At 34.8% G+C, this 18,942-nt stretch overlaps 2 protein-coding genes across 3 annotated transcripts; one reads left to right on the top strand and one right to left on the bottom strand.

Moving 5' to 3' along the window:
* The first annotated feature begins 919 nt into the window (after positions 1 to 919).
* LOC100185656 (coiled-coil domain-containing protein 180-like) lies at positions 920 to 15,325 on the top strand. 2 transcript variants are annotated; one of them, XM_026835855.1, is made up of 32 exons: positions 920 to 1,263; positions 1,498 to 1,644; positions 1,968 to 2,105; positions 2,648 to 2,801; positions 3,216 to 3,340; positions 3,585 to 3,719; positions 3,857 to 3,986; positions 4,566 to 4,724; positions 5,105 to 5,227; positions 5,451 to 5,579; positions 6,083 to 6,243; positions 6,417 to 6,561; positions 6,622 to 6,687; positions 7,002 to 7,224; positions 7,500 to 7,575; positions 7,871 to 8,046; positions 8,382 to 8,562; positions 8,990 to 9,136; positions 9,525 to 9,701; positions 10,170 to 10,353; positions 11,058 to 11,174; positions 11,384 to 11,619; positions 11,931 to 12,024; positions 12,398 to 12,504; positions 12,819 to 12,918; positions 13,101 to 13,205; positions 13,275 to 13,365; positions 13,601 to 13,761; positions 13,901 to 13,993; positions 14,373 to 14,529; positions 14,654 to 14,830; positions 15,007 to 15,325. In XM_026835855.1, exons 1-32 carry the CDS (start codon positions 965 to 967, stop codon positions 15,207 to 15,209), a joined length of 4,716 nt encoding a protein of 1,571 aa, XP_026691656.1. In that variant the 5' UTR covers positions 920 to 964; the 3' UTR covers positions 15,210 to 15,325. The 2 variants fall into 2 exon arrangements, with proteins under 2 accessions (XP_026691656.1, XP_026691657.1); XM_026835856.1 differs by lacking the exon at positions 6,622 to 6,687.
* On the bottom strand, positions 15,266 to 18,638 carry LOC100184045. The gene is made up of 11 exons (XM_002127603.4): positions 18,453 to 18,638; positions 18,319 to 18,361; positions 17,953 to 18,043; positions 17,377 to 17,504; positions 16,949 to 17,027; positions 16,661 to 16,739; positions 16,553 to 16,580; positions 16,423 to 16,487; positions 16,014 to 16,084; positions 15,670 to 15,783; positions 15,266 to 15,517 (listed from the first exon to the last, which is right to left on the bottom strand). The coding sequence occupies exons 1-11, from the start codon at positions 18,542 to 18,544 to the stop codon at positions 15,471 to 15,473; spliced, it is 837 nt and encodes a 278-aa protein (XP_002127639.1). The 5' UTR covers positions 18,545 to 18,638; the 3' UTR covers positions 15,266 to 15,470.
* Between the last annotated feature and the right edge of the window lie 304 nt (positions 18,639 to 18,942).

An 18,942-nucleotide genomic window follows, 5' to 3' on the forward strand; every position in this document is an offset into this window, starting at 1 on the left:
ACCATATCAATAGCGGCGGGAAGAATTAAGTTTTCTGCAATTGTATGCGGCTTTTTAGCCCTGGCAATGCGGTAAGCAACTTTAAATGAAGCTAGTTGGGCCTTGGAAGGAATTGTAAAAGCGGTGGAAATTGACGCTGCCTGCCGTTGAAAACCTGCCAATTTACGAGCGAAAAATTCTCTAGGTTTGTCAGATAAACTACTATGCGTCGACATAAGATGTCGCTTTAGTTTGCTTGGCAACATACTTTCAACGGACAAAACTTTTAAACAAATGACACACTTTGGGTGCTGACAACCATCTTTCTCCACGTACGTGAAACCAAACTTCAAATAACTTTCGTCATAATTTCTACGCCGCTTTTTGCACTGGAACTTCCTCTGTCCATCTCTGCCTGATTGTTTCTCATAACGCTCATTAAATCACCCATGATAACTGACTAACTGTATTATAAACCTCTAGCAATATACAGGCAAAGTGTTGTACCACAGTCTGGACATGATTATTGCAAACCGAAAGAAATAATTGGCATTGTTACGTAATATACAAATCTACAGTACAGATAGAAATGCGAAAACAAACTTTTTAAATTTTATTATTGAACAAACACGTTGGATTTTTATATAAAACAACAATTTATATTGCAATAAAATATTAACACAAATCAATTATCTCGACCATGCTAAATTAGAAATGTTTCTGCAAATTTTCACGGCGCACTTGACGAGTTGCGTCGGCGCACTAGTGCGCCGCGGCGCCCACTTTGGGAACCGCGGGCTTATTGTCATGACGGTTATTGTGCTGCTTGTATTTTGTACCGCGCAGCGAAAAATCTAACCTAAATATAAGATTTTGATGAATCCGGTGAATCCCCGATAACATCTTGTTGCCAGGGCAACTACAAGCTTTTTTGTTGAGGCGTAGATTGTCTATAAATGTTATTAAAAAGTTAAAATATTAAAAAATGGCCGAAATAAAGATGCCAGTACGAGTTTTGCAAAGCGGGAAGGTTTACAGGCAAATGTTTGATGCCGAAGTGCAGCTGATAAAGTCACTGGAAGCAAGTAAACAAAGGAAAAAAGAAAATTCGACAAAACCTGGCGGAGTTCAGCTTCCGAATATTATAGAAAACAAACCAGAAATTAGCCATCCCGAAAGACACAAGTCAAAACTAACAGCTGCGAATATTTTGAGCGAAAGACAGAAAACATGGACGGAAGGAATGCCAAACGATTCAGTGACCGAAAATCCAGTTTTTTACAGGTTCTCTTTTGTTATATGTTTACAAATTTATTTTATATGTTTATAGATACCCACATTGGGCCACATATACAACACTACACCTGGGAATATATTTAAATAAATATATACGTATTGTTTTATACCTAATTGTAGATATCACCTGTGTTTTAATAAAAAAATACAGGAACAGAACAAGAACAAAACATTTGCTTGCACAAAAATAAAACTTTCAATCTGACCTACTTATACATGCAGACAAATGACAACAGAAGCTGCCGCCAAACATGAAGAATCTGAAACAGACATTGAGGCTCGTGAAGTAAGAGGACTTCCCACCATTGTACACGTAACGAAGAAAAACTCGGATATTGTTCAAAGAATCGCTGATCGAAGAAAAGAGAAGTAAATTTGATAAAACCCAAGTTTAACACTGTTATTTCTATTAATATTTTCAACTAATATCATCTTTCTGACATTTTTTGTGGGGGAGGCCGGAAAGATAAGATTTATAAATCAACATAATTTGATAAAGTTTATTAAGTGGTGTAAGAACATTATGTGCTTCTAATTGAGGGAGTGTATATATGCTCCTAATGGAGGGCACCATAGCTATTCAACTGAATCTTATTCTTTTAGTACTCACACTCAAATAAAACCAACAACAAGTTTAATAACAATACTGAATTTAATTGATAATTATATCTAATTGATCTCTCAACATGCAGGCATGACATTGCGTTGGATGAAATGTTCCACGACCTAGGTATGATCAGTAACAGAGTGGAACCCAGGATTACATCTATTGGTGAAAATGTTCAACAGCAGTTGAGTGATGATGATGTGAAAATTGAAGCTGAACTTAAGTGAGTTGTGACTTAAAAACAGTTAGCTGAGATATTTATAAATATATATATAAATATAGGCAATCCTTCAGCTGGTGACTTGTAAATATTTTGGTTTTAAAATGTTCCTTAGGCCTCGGTGATACCCACTGTATATTTTTTTGCCAAAAAAGTCAGACATTTTTGTCTTGCTTAAACATATATGTAAGCAATAAGTACCATGTATCACTAATATGTCATATGACTATTACTGCAGCATGATCATTGATCAGTGACTACTGTATCAATTTTTATTACTATTATTTATCTCTTTCTGTACTGTGCAACAAAGCGTGTTCAGATTACCAGAGGTACTATTAAATTTTTATTTAGTTCTGGTAGACAAAACAACATTGTAGCATTAAATACAACTTAAATGTCAGTAAGTATATTACATCATTTATAAACACTTTTTGTCAAGAATTTTTTTGTTTGTAGAAATAAACTTATTAAATCAAGGAATTAAATCATATTACAAGAGTCTCCTTTCTGATTTTTAGTTTAAAATTGATATTTTGTTGCAGACCAATTATGGATGATGAATCTCTAATCAACTTCAGTCATCAAAACCTTCTAGAAGTTTGGACGCAAATAGAAACTCACTCAACCACCAGGAGGCAGTATATAAAGAATACAAACGAATGGTTTAACCAAGTAGAGGATGAAAGATTGGAAGCTGTGAGTGAATTTGAACTCAATATCAATATTGATTTGGTCAAATGTAGTTTATTCCTTGACTTACACAAACTTATGCAATGGTGACAAATATATTAGGATTATATTGATGATTTACTCTTGCGCAAAGGTTAAATAATGTATTGTTTTTACCTTGATTTAATGTCACATGTGAATGCTTGCATGGCAGGGCAACGTAAGTAGTTATACCAGGTGTTCAGTTATACACACGTCATTTATTTCTATACTACTATTTAGACAATCTGTTCGTTAAACTTTTATTGGTAGGCATGTATGCAGAACTTTTATAATGATAAAAACACTGAGTTTTGAACCTGGTAGTTACCTTTTTTACATTAGTTACCTTTTTTACATTACTCCTCACCCATGTCAACACAACCCATGTTGTGTTTCTAGATTGCTGGAGTGTTTCGAAAATACTCTGCAAAGTTGATTAAAATAGCGAGTCTTTCCACACCCGATGTTCATCGATTGATTGAGAAAGAATCTATGATGATTAACCAGAGTATACTCGCTAACAGGTGCGCCAATACTTGGATTTTATTTTAATTCGTTTTCACATATAAGCCTTTACAGCTTTTATTTTCTCTGTATATGCAAAATCAAGACTGCAATAATTTGTTAATTTTATTTATTTTTCCTAAAAAAATAGTATTGAGTGTATTGTTTTATTCACATGAAGGTTTAAATGTATTGTTTAAATATTTTTAATGTTTTCCGCCTTTACAAATTCTTTTATATATTAAACACTCTTGTCTTTACCAGGCGAGCCTATGAGAAGCTGAATGTAAATTTAATGGAGAGCGACATACAACGTGAACTTGACCAACAAAGAACTTGGAGTGAGAGAGTTACTGACTGGAAAAAACTAAACGCAGAATTCGCAGTCCAAAAATTTATGTAAGAAACTCGAACAAAAAAAGTTTAAGAAACTTAATCAAAAAAAAGTTTCTTTAAAAAAAGTTTTATTAAAGTTTTTGCCATTTTTGATAATAATTGCTTCATAGTACGTTTTCTAATCTTTACAATTTTCTTAGTGAGTTTATGAAAAGTCCTGATGTTATTGACCCTCCTGGGGTGAAACAAGTGATGGAAACATTTCTCAACGAACAAAAATCTCTTTCTGCAGTGAGGCAACAAATACTTGAACAAATGGGAGAACTCAAGGTATTTGGCTTGCCAGTTATTCCTCAAAATAAGAGCACTTCACAGGAAGAATAATTTGAACCATCTAATGTTTTTGCTTGTATTCAAACTTGTTTTCATTATTTGCTAAACTTGTCTTCTTTAAAACATACATGGAACTTAATCCCAACTCTTTTATGTAGCAATGGAGTTTCATTGTTCTATTCTACACTTATAACTACAAGCATTGGCGTGTATAGTTTCAGTGTATGATCATGTTACATGCTTTATCTTGGTTGTGACCATCATACAGACTGTGCTGTTGTTACTCTACAAGTGATAGCATCACACTATGCCAACATATATATATGGGGTCACCAGTATTGAAATGGGCATGAAAAAGTACCTAACATAAGAATGCAGTAAGCAGTGAAAACTATTAGTTCTTTGGGAATTGCATTTATTTTCATTCACAAAGTAACATAAGGGTAACTCGTAAGAGGTGTATGAACACCCGTGTTATAACGATTGTTGTTTTCCGGCCACATAAGGATAAAGCAAGTTTACAAACTTATATATTTAGCTTCCCCACCCCTTAACCTTACATTGCACCATTACCAGCCACCATCCTCAACAAAACCATCTGTATATAAATGGAACACAGCTTTAACAAAAGCCAATGAAGATATTGACAAGTTACATCTCAGAATGGTTCGACAACTTCATGAAAAATACGAGACTGTTTGTCAAAGCTGTCTCACTGAAATAGAAAAATACAAAGTAAGCACAACAGACAAGATGTGTTTTATTTACACATCAGCAGTGTATATATTTTTTTTAATTTTTTAAGGTGTTGTACAACAGATGAATTTTCAATTACTTATAAGTGCAGTATTACCATAATAAACCCAGCAGTCTATGGTGTATTTTAAATTCTTTCATTCTTTTGCAATATAAAAAATGGCTCAATGCAAATGCACTGTAACACAGTTCCCAAAACCTAAATTTTTAATGTAGTTGCGAGACAATTTAAACCCAGATTACAACATGAACAGACTTATAGTTGCAAAAGCTCTGATCTTACCAACCTAGCTTTAACACAAATCTCATTTATTTTTAAGTTTGCCCATATGGATGTTAAACAAATATTTTCACTCCAGCAAAATCTTCTGATATCTAAAGTATGCGACGAAGATGACATGAGAAGGATTGTTAATGATCATCTTCTACCGTTGGTTGGAAATCAACTTCGGAGCTTTGAACGAAGACTTGAAAAGATGGATGTGAGTTTTGTTGATTGATTTTGTTGCCATTTTTTTAATTTAAAGTTCCTCCAAATACCAATATACATATGTGTCCTTAGGCAAGACACTTATTTAAATGCGGCCTAAATCCAAGGACCATGTAGTACCTCAACCATATAGAGGAAAACCATTATCTTATTTAATTTCAGTTAAAAAATCTTGTCAAAGTGCTTTGGTTTTGTTAAACAACTTTTGGTTGCAGCAAATGTTAGAGGAGCTTGCTACAAGGACAGAACATCAGTTTCGTGGTTTGTTCAAGTTCGCACAAGGTGTGTCACATTTGTGGGACGTGCATGAGATTGGACTCGCAAAGCAGGAGCGCAAGTTGCAGGTATATAGTGGTGGTTGAATATGTGGATTTACTTTTGCCATGGATTCTCGAGCAATTTGATGTTGTAGTCAACTTAAAAAGGTTATAAACATGTTAAACTCTATTCCCTTTTATACCAGTTACTTTATTACCATATTTGATACTGCTACCATACGCATGTCTTCGGCCAAACCACTTAACTGTAATTGCTCCAAACAAGTTCGAACTATTGTAGAAAGTGTTTGATATAAAGAAATAAATTAAAACATTTATATACAAAGTTGCAATCTTCGGAAATTCCCTCGCCATGCGAGGATATAAGAGTAACATTCATATATAAATACAAAACAAACAAATATGCACAGTTACATACATGGTAATTCGTAAGCTGGCAAAAGGTGTATAACCACACCCCACACGTGTTATAACCACTGTCGTTTTTCCGTGCACACAAGGATAAAGCAAGTTACATTTATATAAATATACTTAGTTTGTTAGATCTGTACTCCACATTTTTGTTGCAGTCGGAACTTGAGCAGACACGACAACTACACGATGTCGACAACCAGGAAAGGGAAGGGAAACTTGATATTAGACTTGATAGGTTGAGACAGGAAAGCACGGATGAAGCTTTGTCGCTATGTTTGGAACAGTGTTTGGAGATGTTGGCTTACATCAAAGAAGGGTACGAGAGTGTTTAAGTATTTTAATGCTTAAATTTATAACGGTCCAAAGCATGTTTTTACAACTGTTAATTACCTTCCTTCGTTTATTATACACCATGATTTGTTGATTTTCACTATTGTTTTCGAAGGGATAAAAAACGATGTTGTGCTATCAAATACACTTATTCCCCAGGTATGAAGAGTTTCATGCACAACAGATGGATAAAGTATCTGAATACCCCGGCATGGTGCATGAGGAGCTTGTCAAATATGATGAAGCTGTATGCAGGTTTTTTAACGTCAATAGAGACAAACCAAGTGAAGAACACCTTATGTCGGTAAGATGTTTATAATGGTTGGGAAAAGTTGGAATATTTAGTTTTGTATCAACTTGACAGCTTACAAGAAGAAGGTTACATCAGAAAAAGTCAAGACAAAAGAAGCCAAAGTCAAGAGAGAAAAAGGCAAGACTGAAGTTTTTAGTTAAAAAAATATTTTAATGCTAGAATAGTGGTAGTAAGCAGCAGAACAGATGGTTAAGAATATATAATGAAGTTTACTGTGAAAATACAGCTATATTAATATTCTGTTACTTCTGCCACCAGACATAATGTAAAAATTTATATATAGTAGGAAGGGGAAAGATGGGACACCTTTTATTCTATTTTCTTGTCCTATTCGGAAGTAAACAAAGAACATTCAAAAAATTATAAAACTGTAGCCTCAAGCCAACAAAAAAAAGCTATTTTACACTTTATTATTGTTTTTGTTAATAAAGGAGCCTGACAAGGAGAAACCTCGCGATTCGTCGAAGGAAGAAGAAGAGAAGGGGGAAGATGGGACAGAGTTAGAACGAGTTGTTCGTGAGATCCTAAAGACAGAGACGGGGACTTCTTTCTATGTGATCACTGTGGCTGATAAGGAAGACTTTGAGGAGGAAGATGAAAAAGATGATGACGAAGATGCGGGGAAGAATCGAATATTTATGACACAAAGCCAAGGTTTGGAATATGTTTAAATTTGGAATATTTTCAAAACAGTTGAAGGTAAACAAACTGTTTTGGTTTAAAGGTTAGTAAACTCGCCAGTATTGAGAAAACTTACATAATTTTTTTTGTTAATAGGGTGTTTAAACCTTAGAACACAAAATTAAAAACAGTTGTTAAAAACACATTAAAATCACAAAACTTGACAATATACTGAAGTTTTGCATAAAAATGAAATCTTAGTGTAGTTGATAATTTAACAAAGTTTTACAGATGTGTTTGATTTTTAGGTTGTGAAGATTTGATGCCGGATTATATTCGGAATGTTTTTATTGAGACATCAACCATCAGAGACATGAAGAAATTGTAAGTTATCAGTTCGGTATTGTTGTTATATTGTTGTATGTATTGTTCATACTTATGTACATAAAAACTGGTATAAGACAAAGGTTATACAGCCTATATGTGCGATACAATTGTCTTCATATCAAATATTTCGGTTTCAAAACTAAAACCATCTTCAGTAATATCAGAAGTTAAACAAATATTTATTCTTAGTAAAAAAACGACTCATTTGGTATGAAAAACGTAGTGTATTTCTGACTTTTTGTCTGCCAAGACTTCATCAGAGAATTGACTCTAACAAAATACCTATTCTTAGCGTTCGAATGTCATTTCTTAACCACCTGGAACAATGGAAAGAGGTTGCACATCAGAATTCCGAAGTGACGTGCAAGAACAAACAAGAGGAGCTTGTATCGGAGCTTGATCTTCGCTTGCATCTTCATGATCCTCGGAGCAAGAGGATTGAGATGGATGTTAGGAACGTGAGAGCAGGTAAGGTCGTATAGGTTCTAGAAGATTTTTTTGGCAACTTTTTAATTAAGTTTGAAAGCTAAGGCAGTATCTCGATGGGCCAACTCTGCTCCAAATCTCAATTTCCATATCCTCAAACTTTTAACAGTCTCTTTGTTATAACTACAGATGAAAATAACCTAATTGGAATAGGCTGTAACTTTCATATACAGAATTACGATTCCCTTAAAAACTCTGCATTGATAAGAAAGTTTGTCTGCATGAACTTGGGATGACATGCTGAATAAACGCAGTTCATATCTTATAATGAATTCCCAGTGTAGAATAAGTGTTTAATTGGAAACTCTGCGTTACAGCTGAGTTAGTTCTACACAAAGAGAGGGTGGGACGTCACTGTAAAGGTATCACCGCTGCATTGTCTTCATTGAAACATAACTTTACTGAGATGACAAAACAACACGATGAAACTGCCACCGAGTTTCGTGGAAGGGTTGAGAAAATGGAGGATGTGTTTATCAGCGCAACTAAATCAACCAAGTAAGAGGTGTATGGGTGTCATGTCTCAGTGGTTGGGTGCTTGCATTGTAAAGAAGGAAACCCGGTTCACGGCCAATTCTTGCCTAAATCTTAGAACCCATGACACGCAGAAGTCGTATATTTCACCCAAATGACATTGCCAGTCTCTTATTTAAATGAAATAGGAAATTTTTGTATTTAAACCCATAAAAGAACTATCATATTAAACCAAATCGTTAACAGTAGATATACTTTGTAACAAAGCTTTATAAAATTCAATGTTTGGTAAAAACGTAGCGATTCTATGCTCTCGGATGTCTTATCTAATGGTACATGGGACCAAGCATCAAAGTGTGTTACTAAGCTTTCGCAGAGTCATTACAAATCTTTTTAAAAAAGTTTCCCCCCACCTTTCAATGCAACTCACCACCTCCTTACTTATCCACAGGTTGGTAGAGTTGACCAACAATCTTCATAATGACCTTGGTTGTTATGTGGATGGCGTGAAGTCTTCACTCAGACAATTCAGGCAGAAGTTGGACAATACATTGGGTAGATTACGAGAATCAAACGCCCAGTGTGTTAAGTCGTTCAAGTAAGTGTGTATATTCGGAATAAAGATATATTAGCAAATTTTCTGCCTGTAGCACTTGATGTAGCTATTTAAAAACATTGCCAAATTGGTTTCATGCAGAAAAGTAGTTGTTTGTTGTTGGCGCTTTTCATCGGATTTCAATTCATCTGTTGTGTTTATTCGTCCTCCATTAAATAATGTTTTATTGTACTGTTGCTTTTAAGATTGCTCTTTGAAATATAATTTTGCTATTAAATCTCAAATGAAATATATACACTATGTTGATTATCAATTAATGTTTTGCCTGATCCCTTTTTTAATAATATATCAAAAGTTTTCAAAATACAACACACACCAAATACACATCTTTCCCATTGCTCATCTTTTCCTTATATTCATTTATTTACAGATTATTCTCTGAGGGAGGAAACTTCTCCCCAGAAGAAACGATCCCACTGAGGAAGAGGTTGGAAAAGATGTCGCAGAGAGTGGACGCATCAGAGGGAGCAGTGATGCGCGATCTGGAAGGGATGGAGTCGAAGAGGATTGACCAAGCAACGGAGATCGTCAACAAGTTTGAAGACAGGTTGGCTACTTGTGTTGTATAAACGAATGTTTTACTATTTTTTTCATTTTTTGTATGGCTGATAATTTGGACAACCCATTAGTGGCCACTGGGTTGGAACAATTGCTGTTAAGTATCTTACTCAAGGACACATATGTATACAATGGTAACAGCGACCAGCCTTGAGCTCATTACCTCTGGGTTGGAGGCAGGTGAGGTAACCACTTTGCCACGTGCCGCCCAACATAGTATTTAAGATTGCAAAGATATACTCTATGTAGGAGGTCTTGCAGTGAGGCATGTCAGGGTACCTAAAATTTGAACCACTGACATGATTTTTAAAGCGAAAACTTCTAGTATTAATTTTCAACTTTCTCGCCACAATTTTAAAAAAGTTACTCTCAATAAAACTACATACCAATAGTGACTTTTAGCACAAAAGCTTGATACCAACTTTTAAAATAGATTTTAACCAAGATTTTTCTTCAGATTCCGTAACCACTTGGTTGACCTGACATTCATTGAAAAGATGCAACGATGGGCAACTAACTCACAAATTCGTATCAAAACAGAGGTGGCGTATAGCAATGGTATGGCAGCTGAGGTTATGAGTCATCTCTCTACATTACAACGAAGGGTAGATGCTTGCGAACGACCAAATATTGATAAAGAGGTTTGATCTAATGTTCATGCTTATGACTTGGGACAATATGAGTTAAATTTCTGGTTGCCTTCTCGTACATATAGTGAAGTGTTTAAATGTGCACCAGATAAACATGTTATATGTAGCATTCATACATCTCCTCGCACTGTTGTAGCATGGGTGGTACTAGTTTCATAACCAGACATGAATGAATGTAACTTGCTTTGATTGTCCATGGTCTGAAAACAACAGTTGCTTTAACATGGGGGTTCTGTTTCACAGACCCCGTGCCAGCTTACGACTTACCATGTATGTTACTTGGTGTGTGATTTTTTTATTTATGGCTGATAGTTTGGACAACCCATTAGTGACCATTGGGTTGGAGCAGTCATATAATGTATTCCAACACCTGTATTTCTACAACTTATGCTCATTGTAGAATTATAACCATCACCAGAAACACAGTTTAGAGTTATAATACAGAAACTTTTTTTTACATCAGAGAAAAAGAAAAGTCCTAAGAAGATTGAGATATAAAAGCTATTTGGCAAATGAAGTATTCAGATGAATGAATTAAATATTTCTAAACAAAATTAACCACTTGCACACCAAATCAACTAACTACTCTAATATATAGAAGTACATGTTCACATATGATTGCCAAAATCTAACTTAAATATGCAGTCATTGATACCATTGATATTGGACATTCCCTCACCACTTGTTTCATACAGACTGTAACACCAGCATTGTTAAGATCTTATGAAGTTGATATAATGGAATGTCTTCATAAAAGATCGGTTTACCTCAACTGTGCTAAACCACAAGCCACAAGTGAAGCAATTTCAAAGGTGAATATGAGACAATTAATAATAAGAGACATCTACTACATTGTTACAAGCTTACACACTGACCAAATGTACATACCGGCTTAACATTGTAGTTAGAGCAACCAAACCAGAGGATACCACCTCAAAACAACTGTCATTTCTTGATAAACAAGTTAAATAAATTACATTTATATTTGTTACATTTTTTTGACCATTTTTTTCATTTTTAGAAGTTGGATTCACAAAGCAGTGTGCCTTATGACACCCATATCAGTAATCTGACCCCTAACTTCAACCCCACCCCCTCCACTGTCCAACGTGGGGCTACCCGGGGTGCTTCAGCTGGTAGTAAAGCCACACATAAAGCTGCCAGTAGGATGGGGTTGGAAACACAGGGAACGTACAGCAGGGGTGGAAGACAACCAGCTGAAGATGCTGCTATTGGAGTGATAAAGAATATATTGAGGTAACAAAGACATTTATCTTCAAACATACTAAGTTTTTACAACACGCAAAAAAATAATATCAAAGAAAAACAGTTAAGATTTTCTCTCCAAGAGCGAATTGAATAAATCAACAAAGTAATAACTTTATTTGTCTCTTTGATTGTGGCAGCGAAGATTTGGAAATATTATAAAAGAAGAGAGATCTGTATTAGCAACAAAACTAAGTCATTAAACACATGGATAAGTAACTGCTATAGTTTGTGTCATATTATTGATAAATGAAATTCAAGATGGTCTGCACAAACATAAAGCTTTGCACTACCATCTACAGAGCACAGAAAGGTAAAGGATTAGATTTGGATGATGAAAAATCCGTTCTAACTGGAGTTACGGCTCGTTACCCGCCTTCTACTTCCAACTCACAGGTTTGTTACTTTCAACTTTGTAATGAATGGATGATACTCGTTTATTCTTGTATGGCATGGCAAAGGCAGTTGTTATAACACAGGTGTCCTCTACTCCTTTGCCATACAGTGTATGACTACATATAAAAAACAATCAGTTGAAGTCTGTTAAAGGGTTTCATTTACGCTTACACCATTCCTTAAAACCTACATAAACAAAACAGTTTCCATATATTTTATGCCCCATTTTTTATAAAGGGGTGGTTTCGTATGTGGCTTTGTTTTTGCAAATATTTCCCAAGCTATTTTGTGTCTAACCTGAACCTCAACAGTAATAGTTTAAACCATAATCCTATGCTTGACCATCTAACTATTCTGTTCAATCCTCCTACAGACTGGTCCTTCTGCCAAGCACCGAGCATTCCAGAGACACAACACTCTAGCAAGCATCACTGGGAGTGTGGCTGAATCGGAAACAAGTAGAAAACAAACTTCAGATGGGTGAGTGTGAGATTGGCTTTCTATTCTATATGGGTAAGGTCATGTGGCAAGACACACTGCGGAACCTGGGATTTGGGGCGAAGTTGGCCCAGTACCTTAAAGCTGTGTTACAGGAGTAATATTAACATAGGGATTGTTGAATACTAAGGTCTTAAATTGTGAGATCTTCACATAACTGTTCTAGGATTACCCTACACCTTAGATTTATTCATTTAACTTTTTAAGAGAAATCACCCCCCAAAAAAAATGCTTCAAAATATGATATTTAATTAATATAGTGACATTTTTATAGAAGTTCTATCATTTTGTTACAGGATCTCATCCGGTGTTTATAGAAGAAGGGAAACTAAGTTTGAGTTGAAATATATGATCTTTGGTACCAAGATGCCAGAAGGATCCCACTTTATGGCAAAAGTAAGTTGAACATAATATTTCTAATAACTTCAGGAGTTCTATAGGAGTTTAGTCAGTTTACACTTTAAGAGGTAAATTGGCAGATATAAGATACAAGAAGTAAATCAGCAAAATAGAGTTTAACTTAAAAACCTATACGATAACTATTTAACAAAGTAACATACTGAGTGTTTTGTTTATAGGTTCATCAGATACTTTATGAAGCATTGGATGGCATGTTATCCACTGCCGAGATATATTACAAACAAAAAGGGAACCGCTTGCCAACCAGACCACAGTTGATACAGGTCTTGTAAATAACTTTGTTGTATGGTAATCATGGGTTAAGCGTTGTGGTTCAAATACATTGTTTGCAGGATACATTTGACCAATGTGCTGAGAAAGTTGTGGAGAAGTTATCTTCATATGAGAGACAGAGTGATGGCTTCCATAATGCTTCACTTCAAGGTGACTTAGTGTGTGGTTATATATATATAGTAGGGTAAGGGAATGGGACACCTTTTCATTCTGTTTTCACATTCCATTTGGTAGTAAACAAAGAAAATTCAAGGAATTATAAAACCGTAGAAAAGCATAACTGTATATATGTATATATGTGGTCTCTACTAATGTCTTATTATCTGTCACATCAGTGTTTATATAAAACAATGAAGCGAATACTGATGTTGCGTTTCTGTTGCAGATTTCCGAAAAGTCCTCCTTGCGCTAGAGGAGGAGTTATGCTCTGTTCCTCGTCTTCTGCTCCATGAATTACTCGATAAAGAACTTGCTGTGTTGCAACAAGGTCAAGCACAACTGGAGGCAAAGTTTTTAAACAAGGAGAAGACATGGCAGGATATGAAGGTAGTGGAGAAGTAGCAAATATTAATGGAGAAGTGGAAAAAACGTTTTTGGTTGACATTTGTAGTATTTGTTTTATGAAAATCAACGCTTTGTTTTATTTTTCCATAGAAATCCAATTATATTTCTTTATTTTTCATAGAAATCTAATAAAAATGAGTTACGTCCCACACTTGGACATCCAGACAGAGCTCCGGTGTTGAAACAACTTTATGACATGGAATGCACAAGACAGGTAAGTTATGACACGCAACTGTTGGGCTTTGTATCAGTGTTGCCGGAGTACAATTGAGATAATGGGACAAATCCCCCTGCATGCCCCACTGTAAGACCTCATCCATATATAATACTAAAGAATCTGTAATGGTAGTTAGCTTAAGTACTCCATACTTAGCACAAAGTGCTGTCAAATCACCTTGGATTTTGTGAAACCCATTTGCAGTTCGTAAATAACGATACATAATAAATGAATAGATTCTTTTTGAAAAAGACCTCATGAGCACCAGATCAAGTCCAGATTCATAGAACTCAACATATTTAAATATATGGAGGATATTTTTGCCTTTTGACAGCTATTAATTCATGTCTCTTAAATTTGAATTTCACATTTTTAGACTGAGCATGTGGAAGGCGTGGTGGAGCATGCAAAGTTATTAAAAGCAAACATCACACAAAGTGCTTCATGTTTCATTGAACAATTATCATCTCTCTCACATGAATTGTTGCTGGAGTTTGACCGCCTGTTGACAGTGGATGACGTTTATGTTGGAAGTAAGACATTAAACATGTGTTTCATGTACATGTGGGTAGAACTAGTACTTCTTCTGCCCATTTAAATAAATAATTGTCATTCCCTTCAAAATATTTATAAATATTTAACATTCCTCTGTATAAGGAATTCCTGTACGACGAGAACACACAAGTGTTTTGTTGAGAAGAAGAGCAAATGGAGTGGACATGAATGACGTGGCTGATCCAGCATTTGGTATCAAACCTGTTGTAGAGAGAGGTCCGAAGCAATGGCCAGGTTGTGAAGGGGGAAGGTTATCATTGGATGCTCCGTATAATGAAGGTAGGTCGTGTATTTTGTGGAGTTAGGTCATAATTAAGATGCCAGTGTTTTAGGTTAATTCTGGGATATGGGTTTGAAGCTTAGCAATTGGCATGAGGTCACATTGTGTATGTTTCTTATCTTTACATATGATGTAAAATATGAGAATATTATCGCAAGTTATTTCTTTTTAACAGAAACCACAAGCACCTCCAGCACAACTTTACCTCATACAACCGTTGTATCGCAACGAGACGCAGTGCTGCGCATGTACGAGGAAAAACACAAGGCAACACTGGAGAAAATCCAGCGCGAAGAAGAAGTCCGGCTGCAAGGGGAGCAAAGATGGAAGATGAACTGGGAAGATTCAATCTCTGGAGTAAAGAATTTATACGAGTGACTTTTCTTCTAATTCATTCCACTGTATCTTGCTGTTGTGTTACATTTCCCACACAATCTGTGTTTTCCATTTTTTAATGAAAAAGTTTTTAAAATAAAATATTTGTATCATTTGAATAAAACTAAGAATAGAAAACTGAACGGTAAATAACAAAAGTTTGATTCATATACAATACAGACCATGGTGTTACAAAAGCCCTGAAGATTCCCATGCATGAAATGTGTGCAATAGTTTTAACTGAAGTTTTAGGTGAAAATAATGTTACAGAATAATACATCCACTCTGGTTTTCTGGTGTGGCAGAATTGTCTGAAATTAATTTAGATTTTTATTAAATAAAAAGGGTTAAGATTATTAAACATTTAAAAAATAGCAAAATACCATTTGTTCCTGTATATTTTACTCTGCACATGATCAAACATACAATAGAATTAAAATTTCTACATATTTAAACGGATTACCATCTGTATTAACTGCAGTGGGTTCGGGAGCAGGTGTTGACTTCTTATTTCTCTTCCTAGTCTGTTTTAAATTTCCACGCTGTATTTGGCCAGAACTTCCTGTTTGTAGTTTTTCTAAAAAAAACATAAAATTGAAAATATTCCCAGACATTGTAATATTGAAAAAATGCAAAAAAAACAGTAATTATTTCATTGTTTTATATTTTACATTCAGGCAAAATTTTAATGGAACTCTGTCGTCATTACCAATGTGCTGCACAACCCTGTTACCAATTACAGCTAAACATTCCTAGTAATATTAAAATATTATATTAAATGTTAAATTGTATTTAAATTTCACTGACCTGATTTGTGTTTTTCCCTCTTATTGCTCCGGTTACTTGCATCAAGGGTGAGGTCTTTATCTACAGGTGAGCTGCGAGTTGCAAGTTACTGTTATTCTTTAACTGGTATATATTCAGAATAAGTATATATTTAAGTATATTTTTCAGTATATATTCAGAATAATGTTCACCAGTTTGAAACTGGGGCGATGGGTCAAAAAATGTATTGCAAATGGAGTTGGCTGGACTGTGTTGTAGAGTGCGAGACAAAGTCCAACTGGTTACATAAAGATTTATGGATGTTAGGGTAACCAAATCCCATGTCTTCGGCAAGGGCCTTACGCATATAGAACAACAGAATTGATATAGAAATGAGTCAACTGTGGTCTAAATCCTAAACAACCTTAACCCCACAAAACACAAACCTCACCTTAATTTTCTTCGCTTAGATTTCACAACTTCATGGTGTGGAGTGGAATGTCTGATTGCATCGGCCTATTAGGGAAGTGGAAAGTATGAGGTGAAGCTTAGGTAAAGTAAATCAAACAAAATTATATTACCTGGAAATTTGCATAGCTTGTGCAGGGTCTGAAAAGGTAAATTTTTATAAATAAACTGAAACCACTATTGAATTAGTATAAATGCCTGTACAGAATTTATTAAAATACCTTTTTAAGTTGAGACTGTTTTCAAAATCAACTCGAGATATTGAGATCGATGGGGTTCCCCCAGATATCATTATTTCGGCTGGAAATTTAATTCAAAATTATTTTATTCAATAACATTTAGTTTGCAACATGGCTACTAAGCAGGTAAGTTAAAGAGCTCACCTAATAGCAAGAGGTAACAGGTTTAAAAGTTTAATACTGCCACCATTGTGGGCTTAAGTGTGTCTTTGTGTAAAACACATTGTGTTTTCTTTGCATGTGTGGCAGTGCGTTAAAATAAATCCTCACCTGGAATCAAGACTCTTTTATGAGAATTATCATCAGATAAATCTAACTGCATTGAATCATCACCAGCATATACCACTGGCTGAAAAATAACAAATAATAAACCAAAGTTATGCAACTTTCAGTATATCTGCCACATTCACATTAATTCACATCAATAAGTATAACTGTCTCATAAATTTTACAAAAAAAGGTAAAATGATTACTGTTTATCACTCAAGTAAAGATCTTGTCGAAATACACTTCATCAATTACAATGAATTTGCAACTTAGAAGTAAAATCGTGTTCATTTAATAGTAGTGCGCCCAGCGCTAAGGCACATTTAGTTAGCTCGCCTGCCTCCAACCAAGAGAAAGTTACAAAGCTTAAAATTGAGATAAACTGATGGGTAGTTCCACTCTATATACAACCAATATCAAAATATCTCCACCTGCTTTTCATTTCTTGCAGGCCGATCATCGTTCAGGAAAATAGACAAAGTGTACGAATGTTTGTACGGCTCGAGTTTGTTGCCTTCATCATTTGTGAAAGTTATATCTGGTACCCATAAACGAATTTCTGCAAAATGTGTATCCTATGTCTGATAGATATTAGTAAAATGACTACATACTTAACCATGTATTGTATTTTAGACCTTTTACAGCAAAACTAAACCATAAAGTGCACAAAATAGAGAACATTTTCCAACCCTCTATTATTGATTATTATACTGCTAAAACATCAAAGAAAAAAATATATTATCAAATTAAAGCCTTTGCTTGGGCGGGCCTACTTAATATAAGCAATAAGGTCTACCAATACATACAATCACAGTTATGAAACTTTTTCTCCAAAACAAAAACCTTTGAACTAAAAAAATTACTACATGATTAGACACCAAACACTTTTTTCTGCCCAAACCTTAGGTCCTTAATCAAGGGCTTCACCCATGTATAGAACAATACTACTACAACATGAGAAGACACATAATACCAGTAAATCCATTATTAATTATTAGAATATTTACTCCATTTAATATACACATTGTTGCTTGTTATGCTTCGTATTCTGTGAGCTTTAAACTTTGGCAACTCATGAACGATGTGTTCAATTGCGAGCTGAAAATAATAAATAAAATATACGATATTGCAATTGATAAGAGTGTCTTTTTAAATGACAGCCAACTTGCTTTTTTAATATAAAGCCTACGCCCTACGCATTAGGCAAAAGTTCTAATACCAATAACAAGAATAAAAACGGTAGCCTAACAATAAAGCTCAGAGGCTATAGCAATTGCCAAACTAATAATAGCTCACATACATTTTTATGCCTTGAGTAAATGTATTGCATTATTAACAAACTACATAAAAAATACAATGTAAACATAGTGTACCTCAAGGTCCTGCTGTATTTGAGGCACCATAGACTGGGTGATGCTGCATGAAAAAAATTTTTATTCTTTTTTAAATGGTGGCCAAGCAAAGAGAATTTTGCTTTTAATTTAAGCCATGAGCCCATTGAACTTACCTTGAAGAAAATACAATCTTGAATTTGTAAACAAATTGCTGATACCCGATGTAACGTGTATCCTCTGGCACTTGAAATGTATCTAATGGCATTCTCCCTATTTTTATATTTATCTTTCGTAAAAATTTCACTAAATCTCAGTTTTATGTTTAATCTAAATAAACAAAAACAACGGGGATAGAGGAAATAAAACGAATTTGGTATCTATCAGGGAATTCCCCTAAATTTGGCGCGAAAAGTGGCATTTAATTTACATTTTACAGTAATGTGGGGATGATTGAATGAGTGTAACTTATTTATCCTCTCGTGGCTTGGTAATAACAGTCGTTATAACATGAATGTTTCGCTTCACACACTTAATGACCGTTTACGAGTTACCACTCATGTGACTTTGTGAGATATCGTTTTGGGAAATGTGGGTTATCATTTGGAATAATTTTTTTTGTTTTTAATGAGACAACACATAAGCAAGGGACCGCTGGATAAAAAG

The sequence above is a fragment of the Ciona intestinalis genome, chromosome 9, assembly GCF_000224145.3.
Source record: "Ciona intestinalis chromosome 9, KH, whole genome shotgun sequence".
Classification (NCBI taxonomy): Eukaryota; Metazoa; Chordata; class Ascidiacea; order Phlebobranchia; family Cionidae; genus Ciona; species Ciona intestinalis.